Source organism: Egretta garzetta, unplaced genomic scaffold, assembly GCF_000687185.1.
Source record: "Egretta garzetta isolate BGI_Z169 unplaced genomic scaffold, ASM68718v1 scaffold526, whole genome shotgun sequence".
Classification (NCBI taxonomy): Eukaryota; Metazoa; Chordata; class Aves; order Pelecaniformes; family Ardeidae; genus Egretta; species Egretta garzetta.
In genome coordinates, this window is record NW_009259967.1 from 554,442 (window position 1) to 565,311 (window position 10,870).

The 10,870-nt window shown below is 42.2% G+C and overlaps 1 protein-coding gene across 1 annotated transcript in view; it reads right to left on the minus strand.

Annotated features, from left to right (window-relative positions):
- The window catches only part of LTK (leukocyte receptor tyrosine kinase), a 178,079-nt gene that overhangs the window by 38,944 nt on the left and 128,265 nt on the right, over positions 1–10,870 (minus strand). Inside the window, exons 10-14 of the mRNA XM_035895760.1 lie at positions 9,083–9,222; positions 6,950–7,087; positions 5,882–6,034; positions 4,704–4,804; positions 2,686–2,852 (exon numbers count right to left, since the gene is read on the minus strand). Coding sequence (XP_035751653.1) covers positions 2,686–2,852; positions 4,704–4,804; positions 5,882–6,034; positions 6,950–7,087; positions 9,083–9,222 — 699 coding nt within the window. The remainder of the gene's footprint in view (positions 1–2,685; positions 2,853–4,703; positions 4,805–5,881; positions 6,035–6,949; positions 7,088–9,082; positions 9,223–10,870) is intronic.

A 10,870-nucleotide genomic window follows, 5' to 3' on the forward strand; every position in this document is an offset into this window, starting at 1 on the left:
TCCATTTGAATGAGAAACTATTCAAATTTTAGTAAGATATCCTTGAAAATTTAAAATCCCTGACACTTTCATGACTGACAGAATTTTTTAATCCCGCAGTCTCCTCTTCCCTGGATATCTTCAAGTCTGGGCCTAGATGGTACTTTCCATGGCAGTGTTGTTATTAACTGAGTCAGGCTTCAGCCACATGAAGGGAAAACTGCCCTTCCAAATTAATGAATACACTTTTTCTTCCCCAGCTTTTCTTTCTATTGCTGATCCTGGCAAAATAGGAGAAAGAAGCTGCCTAAACTGAATCCACAGCAAACAAGGTGGCATCTTGGGGAGGTTGGGGAGCTCCCTGGGAACTTTGTAACAGGGGCGTTTGGACTTGGTGTGCGAGAGGGTTGGGCCTGAGATCTATGGAGAGAAACAAACAGCCAGTCAAACAGGAAGACTGGGAATAAACCTCTCCTGTAGGTCTGGGATTATCGAAATAATAGTGCAAAAGAGCGAGCTAGGAGGAGAAGAGAATGGAATAGCAGGGAAGGGAGTCAGACAATAAAAAAAACAACACACAGAGACATAGCACCCGCTGGGAGAGAGATGGAAACAAGGAGCAGGAAGAAGTTCAGAGAGGGAAATTTAACTGGAAGCACATGAGACAGATAAAATGGGTTCATAAATGGGAGCTTGAAAAAGAAGGAAGAAAGACCAAGTATTTGAAAACAAGGAAAAAATGCACTAAGTGCTCCCAGAAGCAGGTGGGATGGGACAAAAGGAGCAGAGCAGGGAAGGAAAAAGACGAGAGGCCTAGGATGGAGCCCAAGTGTCCTGGGAGCACAAAGACCAGGGTTTTCTCACTTGGGGCAAATAGCTGCAACACCTTCCAGCAAAGTGTGTTTTGCTTCTGTTTCTGTTACAGATCGGTGCAGCAAATGACAACTCATTACTGCTGTCAGCCACTTGGCTAGCTCAGGTAGCACAGGTTTGCTTGCTAAGGTTGAACAGTTCCAGCCTCACCCACAGTGATCGTCACTGTTGTGCCACACCAGTTTAAAATTTGTTTGAAAATGGCATGCAAAAAGGTTACTTGAAGTGAAACAAGACAGAACTACTTGAAACAGACTGTCATACTACACACATGCATGACCTACCTACTTCTTTCATTTTGTCTAGGTGCTCAACTCTTTCAAACATTTGAATATAAATTTTTTTCATGCAGTGCTGGCTAGTGCTCCCTAAAGCCTCTCGCTTTCCATTCCCGCCTGCCACAGAAAATCCATTTCCCTTCAGAACTGAGGGGCAATGCAGAAATCAGAGGCTTCAGGGGATAAGCATAAGCGACCGTATATCAGAGGAAGCAGAAGTTCTTAAATACCTCTGAAGAGCCCGTAGGACTCTGCTGTGGTTAGGTCCACATGAAAGTGCCTGGGGAAAAGAGATACTCTGGACCAATTCACTGGTCATACTTTACATATGTAAAACTAACCAGATGCTAATCCACAGGGCTCCAGACTGTGTCGAACAAGAATATTAAATACACTGCCAGCATGCGGACCTATCCTATCCTAATGGCATAGTAATTCATGGCAAAGATGCATATGGTGAACACATGATAATGCTGAGACTAAAGGTAACCATGAAATTAAACTAGAAAGAGGGTGGAACAACATTCTCTCCGAGTTTTACTGCTGCTTGGGTCTGAATTGCTATTGCTTCCAGGCCCAAATCCCTTAGCCATTTACACAAAGATGCAGAGAATATTTGAAGTTAAAAGGAATCCCCTCACATCTTCTAATCTATGAAGTTTTGAGACATTATTTATTGCCAATATTAGGTAGATATTTTTCCATTTATAATATTCAGCGCATAGACTTTGAGATTTTTTTGTCTTAAGTGTCACGTGAAACAGACTCTCTTGAGGAAGACATAAAAAACCAGACTGGAGCAATTTAAAAATCTTTAGTGTCATGCAAAATAACCAGCTGCCAACACCAGCTACATGGCTTGAAATCAAATGACACTGGGTGAGGGAGAAGAAATACCCAATTAAAAATAGTTTGGGCTGACATTATTTGAAACTTCAATACTTGACTCCATTTGAAAAACAATGTCACACTGTATTTTCACATCTAAAACTGTGAAAACTTCAGTGCAAGGCTGATTTGGGCAACGGTCTTTTCCTGAGGTTGTTGCATCAGTGATGTGGCAATGAATGATCTGCAGTTGCCTCGGCTGCACTGATACAGATCCTAGACTACACAGTTGTATTGGCTAAACTGTGATTTTACCACTCATTTGACTCACACAGCTGTTTTTACTGTGGGAGTACAAAGTTCAGCTACACTAATATAGCTGTTGCCCTACTGGGGGCACTTTGCCACTGTGAGTATACTGGCTTTCTCAGATTAGTAAAATGTTTCTAGTACAGACAGTTGCTATTCCCAAAACCTAAACACTCTTTGAGGCTGCTTGTAAGTGCAGGTACACACAGTACGGGCTTGTGCTGAGCTAAGCTGTGTATGTGCATGAAGATATGCGTGTATGCTTCCTCAGCAAGCAGAATTGCAATACTCCTGTAATTTTTTCAGTAGAAATGTCCCTGGAAGAAGGCAAGAATGGAAGTGATGCTTCACAGCAAAGATGGTAAGAGTTTACTAAATCTCTAGAGATAATCCTGGATGCCGTCGGTGGAGGTCTTACCGGTTCTGAAGCACTGGCATTGGTAAGGTGATGAGAAACCAGTGGTCGCTCCAGCTCCCTGCTCTTTCCCACATTGGCAAGGTGATTGGAACTCCCTTTATCTCCTCCCTGACAGAGAAGGAGACGGTGCCATTGTAGCTGCCAAAAACATGCACTGAGAATTGGATCTGTAATAGAGGAAGAAGAGAAAAATAATGGTATCCTGCGATAAAAAGGGAAAGGTTCTCAATTCTCCACTCCCTGGGGCTTTGAAACACTAAACCTTTGATCCTGGGTCAAATTGTTAATCACGCACACCACTAAGGCCCCCATTGCTTGTGTATGACTTCACTTTTCCTAGCACAGAATTTTCTCGGTGGAGACCCTGACTGACACTCCTGTTAGGCAGTTGTTCTCCAACCATAAATGACAATATCCACGGCCTCAGACACCATCTGGGTGTGAGAGCACTGGTTTCCTTGTTATCTCCTTCAGGAACAAAAAGTAGTGAAGCAGAGGAACACAGGCTTAAACTCAAGAAATGCTTTATCATTAAATACTTCCCCTGGAGTCAGGTTATTGCGGGAAAACAATCCTAACCGCATTCCTCTTCAGTGTTCTGACCAGCTTAAAGACTCCTGTGAAAGGGTTTGAACCACAGTTTAAATCTTTTAAGGATTCCCACCCAGGTTAATGTGTTACACTGATATGGCTCAGTCTATACCCAGGCACTATATAGGGCACAAAAGCACTCCAAGGGGAGAGCTGCCCGGCCCCAAATGCCCTTGAAATGAGGAATTAAGCTGTCTCTAGAGGCAGGAAACCTCAATCTATACACTTGCTCCAAGTCATAGGCACCATCTGGACTGTAGCACCCATATGACAGGTGAGCAGCCTGATTACCAAGCCAAACAATATTTCTAAGCAGGACTCATTCCTCTTTCTTTGGGGCAACCACTTCCACTTTGCCACAGAACAAGAGACAATTGCTATTTCCACCACTGCTTTGACCGCTTAGTTGCTCTTTATATTACAGAGAGCATCAGCACCAGTAGGAAAGGGAGCACACACATGCATGCGCTGCAAAGAACAACCTCAGGAAGTTCCTTGCTCCTGAAATGTGGGTTCAAATCCTTGCCAGTGGAGGAGAGAATGGGTCCAGACCTCCTGTGACCTGTACACCGTAACCAACAGTTACTGCTTCTCCTCCTCCTGGTTTTGTGAACCTCGCTCCAAGTACATTTTATTTTGTTGGAACTAGCCAACAAACCCGACCTGGAATTATAAATAAATATAAATGCTGGTTACATTTTTGGCACCTGCACTGTATTTTTTTGGCCAGCTCTAATTACAAGGCATCAAAGCGTTCTGTTTTCCCCTAGCAGGGCTAGACTCCAGCTCAAACTTACAGCTTAATTTTCCTAAGTGTTATGAGTACAATATTATGTAATATTTTTAATTCCAGCATCTCAGACCTCCCCTTATTCTTTGTAGAGATCTGGGCTGAAGACAGGTTATGGGATTTTATCCATGCCAGGTTGCCCTCACCTTTTGAAATTCCTGAGGAATGTGAACAGAAGTTTATTACCTTCATCCATTCCTGTAAAATCTAATATCTACTAACTTCACAGTCCCAATCTCAGTGAAACACTCAAGGTTGCTCCTATGTAAGTATTGCAGAATTTATAAAGAGAAGTCTCAGCAGCAGGTATACTGAATGGCTCAACAGCCCAGACAGCCTGCTCCCTGTCCTACAAACCAAGGACACCACATACAATTCAGGTGCTGGGTACCCTTCAGAGGAACAGTTGGTACAGTTAGGCTGGGGAGTTTTCCGTACTGAGGAGTTTGGGGCTCCTGCTTTCACTTACTGGGGTGCACCTTATGGCTCCTTTCCACTTTTCAACAAGTAGCTAGCTAGGCAGTATAGCCAACTGCTTTCCAGTGTTTCGCATAGCGTGCAGAGGCACAGGAGAATTGGCTAATCGTTTAAAATGTGACTACAGCCTGATGATTAACGCCACAAAGGTGCTATATACCTGGTAGTCTTCAGTGGCAATCCTGGCTGGCAAGCTGGTACTGTAAGCCTTGGCCATACCGCTCGTCTGATTGCTGTCTGCTCGCAGGTAGAGGAAGTGTCCTGTGAACAGAAAAGTGAATCAGAAAAGACAAGATGATGTTTTGCCTTTTTTTATACTCTCTTGAAATAATTTAACATCACTGTGCTGAAGCACAGTATAAGTAAGATGACAAGCATGGCTTGAGAGGAAATTTATTAGTGAAAATATAATAAGGAGTTTGGTAGCACAGAAGTCAACATCCCAAACCCTTTCCTGAAACATGAGTGCATAAACCTCAGACACCACTCAAGTATCTTCCCATGCAGGGGCTCACACCAGTCTACAGTGAGCTCCTGATCAGCCTTAGTTCTTATACTACTAGCATCAGTGACCCTTGCTGAGACAAACACACTGGGCTGGAAGAGCTTATTTGCAGTCTTTGTTCCCGGGGACAGTTTATACAAACTCTCAAGAGACAAACAGGACGCTCATATGAACACCCTTCATTTTGACAGAGAACTGTGAGGCAAGACTCATCTGTGTTAACACTTCTGACTTTCAACCTGAACATGTGAGGGGTCTGGCCTCCCTCCTTATTTACTAAGCTGACAGTTCTGGGAATTATCTGACTGGTTTTTTATTGTGGTATTCTATGGCACAGAATCTGTACGATCATTTGGTCTTGGGATATGCTTACATATGATGCTCTTCCTAACCCACTGGCGGACTCCGGCAAGGGTGTCCAAAAGATTTGTTTCTACAAGGTGCCTAACTCTGTTGGTAATTTTTACTTTGTGAGGCAGCAGCTATCATGTTGCTGCTGAAGTACTCTGCAATTTCATAGCTCATAAGAGGAAGAAGGAGGGAAGAAGTATATACAGAGAAAAGGGAATTCGTTATATAATTTTTTTTAAGGTGAAGGAGAATCCTAGTCTCCGATAGTTTCATGTTAACTTTGTTGCAGAATTTGTTTCACATAAAGTTTTGAATCATGTTCAAAAGTTAATTTTAGCTACAAAGTTGTTATAGATAATACTGACACTAAAGTTGGTTTGGCAATGATGCCAAAAATTGTAAGCCAATTTTTAAAAGTTCAAGGCTACTGTATACATAACTACACACACGCACTGAGTGAGAGAGAACTATGAGGAACCTACCACCAGTAGCTTGCAAGGTAGACCCTACAAATGAATCATCTTGAATCATTTCAGTAAAGCCCCGAATAGACCAAGGAGATGCCGCAGTTTCATTCAGCGTCCAGCCACATGGACCCTCTTCAAAAGAGCAGTGTGAGCCCTCTGGGAGACTGTCTACAACGGAGAATAAGAAAAAGCAGGAAAATAGGAGAAACTTGGTTATGAAAGAACACAAACAGCAGCAAAAGTCAGAATTCATTGTGCTGTCTAAGCTACCCAACTTATGCTACACATTTTTATGTCAAAATATTAATAGGTCTCATTTGTTTATTTCCAGAGTCACCATCAGAAAGCCAACATTTTTGCTTCTGGAGATACTTGAGACTTTCCAGTTCTGTCCTGGTCTAGATACTGTGCAAAACTGCAGCTCCCACAATCTAAAAAACGGTAAATCACTGCCATATGTTTATAAAGACCTTGCTATATATGAAATTGCAGGCATTACAAAGTTTTCTGTGTCCACTTAAAGGAAGGCAAATCAACACATTATTTTAGATCTCTGCCACTGTACTTGCAACAAAGCTAAATGATGCTTCTTAGCACCACACAACCCCTGAGACAGTGGATTTCTTTGTCATGATGTACAAGATGAGCTCTGAACTGGGATCTTGGAGGGACAGATTTATGATGATGTTGGTGGCTAGCGCTGGAAAGATGATCACCACTTTTCACTGAAGGGAGGTTCAGACCTTGGGTCCAGAAGGAATTTCTTACCCAGCTGCAGACATGTAAATAAGGTTTTGCCTTTCTCTGAAATAGCAGCAACTATGAAATGCAGGTCACTGATCTCCTTACTGCAATATTTAATAAAATCAAACTAAACCAAAAAACCCAAATCCATTTTACCCTATATAGGGTGAATTTTCAAAGAGAATCTTGGTATCCAATTGATGTAAGTAGGCTAAATTAATTCAGGAAGAAAAATACTGAATTAATCTAGAGATGGAATCAATTTAACTTATTTTTCATCCTAAATTATTTCTTCTAATGGAATGAAGGTTCCCACGAAGTGCCATGCCACATACTTACCACACCTCGCTCCTTCCTGTTCTTTGGCAGGGCAATCACTGATGAATTCACAGATTTGTAGGTGGCTGACACAGCCTCCATGAAGGCAGGGGAAGGTGGAGCCTTTGTCATATATAGAAAGCTCTTGGTTTTCTTTATCTAAAGGAAAAAAGAGAAAGAAACCCAGAGATGAGTTGGCAGCATGTGTATGTACACCCTTCATGTGTATCAGCCTTCACATGCAGGACCTCAGAAAGTGTCCTTTGGGTGATAAATGATGCTCAACCTCTGCTTTTTACTATTAGGTTTCTATCCAGCATGAGATTCCTGCAGATCACTTCAGCTCTCGCGGAGACCAAATTTATTGCTCCTTTCTCTCTCATGCACTGCCTTCTGCTGTGTTTGTGCTATCTTTAGATAACAACTTTTTTTTTTTAACGAAGGACCTTGTGGTTTCCTACTGTGGTGTGCTCCTCAGTTCTGCACACGTGACTGCACCTGCCAGGCAGCGGTGGCACGCTGCACAATGCTTTGCTGCTGGAGGCAGAGATACCCACTTAGCTCTGGTCCTGACAGACACATTGCCATGCCCTGTTGAGACTAAGGCTTAACTAACACTCGTGCTACAGACACATTTCTGTGCCAGCTCTGTGGCATACAACCCATGAAGACAGCTGCTTCCCCAGCCAGTCAGCTCACTGTGCAGGAGCTTTACTCATGCACCCTAGCTAGTCTAGTCAGCTATACTCTAGGAGCATTTGACTGACTGCACAGGTACCCAGCAACCAGGCTGAATGCAATTTTTAAGTCTGGTATTTCCCAAAAGCTTGACTCTTAATGCACCCAGCCTGTCCTGTGGATGTATGCACGGGTCTGTTATAGACCTGCAGGTTTGTGTAGGTCTTTTCTGGACCTGCTCCCCTTTAGCAGAGCTCTGCACAGAAGTTCCACTGGGATTTTTACTGCTCTGGAAAAATTGCAAAAGTTAAGGAACCAATTCTAGAAGCAGCAGAAAAGGACACCTCTGCAGCAATCCAGATACACAATCTGAAATGGTATTTTCTTCACTGTGTTGTGCTGGGTACATGCATCAGCTTATTTAGGAACTGTTTAGGGGGGGTTAGCATAGTGCTTCAAGCTGTTTGCATCCTCTCAAAACTCCATGACTGTCAAAAAAAATCATTGCATTAAAAATATAATATTTGTTAAATTAAAAGATTAATAGCTGCCCTAAAATTAAATCTCTAATATGATCAAAACCAGTCTTGTGATATATTATGAAACAACTCTGTGAAAGCAGTATTCTCTTTTTACATTTGAAGCTTTATACATTATATTCCAATCTATTTCTACAGTGTCTGCAAAATGGAGGCAATAGCATTATATTAATGCATGAAAACCAGGAAGTGAAGATGATTATGTCTCCAACCTGCAGGCTGCCTGTGCCGACAGACTCCTGTAATTCCAAGTAGCCTCAGTGACATTAGCAAGGTTCTGCACAGCTACTGAAGTTCATTTGCATGACATTCACAACAGGACTGTAAGTGCCAGGTAAAACTGAGGATTTCTGAGCCGAGCGCTCAGTACTTTGGAGAAAATAATTACATTCCAATTATTTTCATTTTAGACAGAAGTTCTCAGCCTGGCAGTAGCAAACAGACCCCATGGAGTGCAGACCGATGTTTCTTTTTTTTATAGATTTGGAAGACAGATCCCCAGTATGGAAAAGGTTTTGGTGACACAGGGTAGTCTTTTGTTCTTGATTATTTAAGAAAGAAAAGTATTACATGCTAAAATAATCTAAGGAAAGACTTTTTTCCATCCCTGTTGCTGGATGCAGCATAAGCCCCGCTGTTTTCTCATACAAAGATCAAGCAAAACAAATCTGAAAAGCAGAGAGGATCACTTAAATCAGTTCTATAATTCTGAGCTTCAATCCTGCCTTTGGAGCTTGTAAACATGCATGCACACCCATAAAACACATGCAAATGTGACCCACGACAGGTAAGCACTGCCAGAAACCCCAGAGGAGACTCAGCTTTCATTTATCTCCCATCTGACCAACTCCCTCATCACACTCATCAATTCTGGTGAAGATCCTGCTCTTTTCTGACAGCATTTGGTTATTCCAAACCTGACTGTATTGCAACATACCATGAAAACAGTTCCTGAGTTTCAAGGAGCCCACTGCCAGTACTCCAACCTCTTGTGCTCCACAGTTTGAATACAGCAAGGTGATTTTAAAAGGTCTTTCTATTCGGCCAATCTGGGCCATCAGGTATTTCCATTTCATCCTGGAAGACAATAAAGAGCTATCAGACACACACAGAGCACACTGGAATCCATGGAGTCTCTACCATAAACATTTTGCACTGCACCAAACAGAAGTAATAGTATTCACATGGGGAACAGATCGATGAATGTAAACTCCAACAAAACAAACAGGTGTTGATATAAAACAAGTGACGTTCAGCCCACCCAGATCCTTTCTGCAGATCCTACTGCTGATGATGAAAAGATCCAACCACTCCCAATGATTCTTGAGTTAAAATGGGGCTTAAATTATCATCGATTTTGGACACACACTCCCATATGCGCCTTCCACATATATGGTAGTGTTCTGTTTGCTCTTGCAAGTACAGATCAAACAAGCAGCTACACAAGTCTCTGGAGCTCCTCAAGCTAACACTGACATTGTACGTTCTGGAAGTACATGTCTGGCCCTGACTGTTTCTTGGTTGTGTCCAGCGTGAGAACCTTTTTCTGTGTGTTCTCTATGTAATCTCCCATTTTAACAAGCTAGAGTGCACCCACAAAACAAGGGGAAGAAGAGAAGTGGTGTTCCAGAAAATGTAGATTACTCTGGCAATTTACCAGCGCAGAACAAATGCCATAGCCCCTAGACAGCAAAGGTTTCCTAACAGTGCAGCACTTGTGGCAGTTCAGAGAAAGACAGATGGTCCCATGCACTCTAATTTTAAGGATGGTTGTTAGGCATTGAAAGCTAGACAGAGATACCAAATGGGAATTTTCAAAGTAACTCACTCAAATCAGTCTGATGGAAGCAAGGGTATCCAGGCGTCATTAGAAAATCCAGCAGGATTCTTGAAATTTTTTTTTTATTATTTTTAAAACCCATCCTTCTACCTCATGTTAACAAGAAAATAAAATACAGCTAAAACTATGTTATTATTTTGTAAAGGGGTTCTAGCAAGGCTAGTGACAAAGGTATCCTTGCTCTAAGCTCTTTTCTGAAAAGAGCACCAGACAAAGATAAATTTACCCATACCCTACATGCTGCTGATGTTGCCAGGGACATCCTGGATGAGTGACTTGTAAGTCAGTGCCAGTGGGATGATAAGGAGGCGAGGCCACAGTGTCAAGATGTTCTTCTCAGGTTCTGCTCCTAGTATTACTTTTTCACTTGGGAAATGCCTTCAGCTGCCATGAAGTGATCATCTAGCCCTCATCTTGCACTGGAAACGCATTAGAAGGCAAGTCCTAGACAACAAACACATCTCTACTAGACACAATGTGAAAATCACAGACGACCTAATTTGCAACTTGCAAAAAACCCAAAGCAACTTTAATTGTTTATCACCCTCTCCATTTTTTCTTGCCACTGATTAATTACCTAACTCATTCTTCCCTCCACAAACCAACTATATACCTTTTAGTGGTGAGAGCTTCTTACTATCCCTTCTATGGCATCCCCCATCTTCTGCTTTCACCACTGTACACACCCATAAATACCTGCAGATACCCTAATCTCATCTGAAATTGAGCTCCTCTTATCAAGATGACCCTATTTCTCCTGCTTCCTGTCCCATCATATAATATACAATAGTTCAATGTAATTTAATTCAGCTTGATATCTCCAGCCCTGAACCACAACTGCACCATCTCTACTACCCAACAAAGGAGAACGACCGCTTTGCTTTC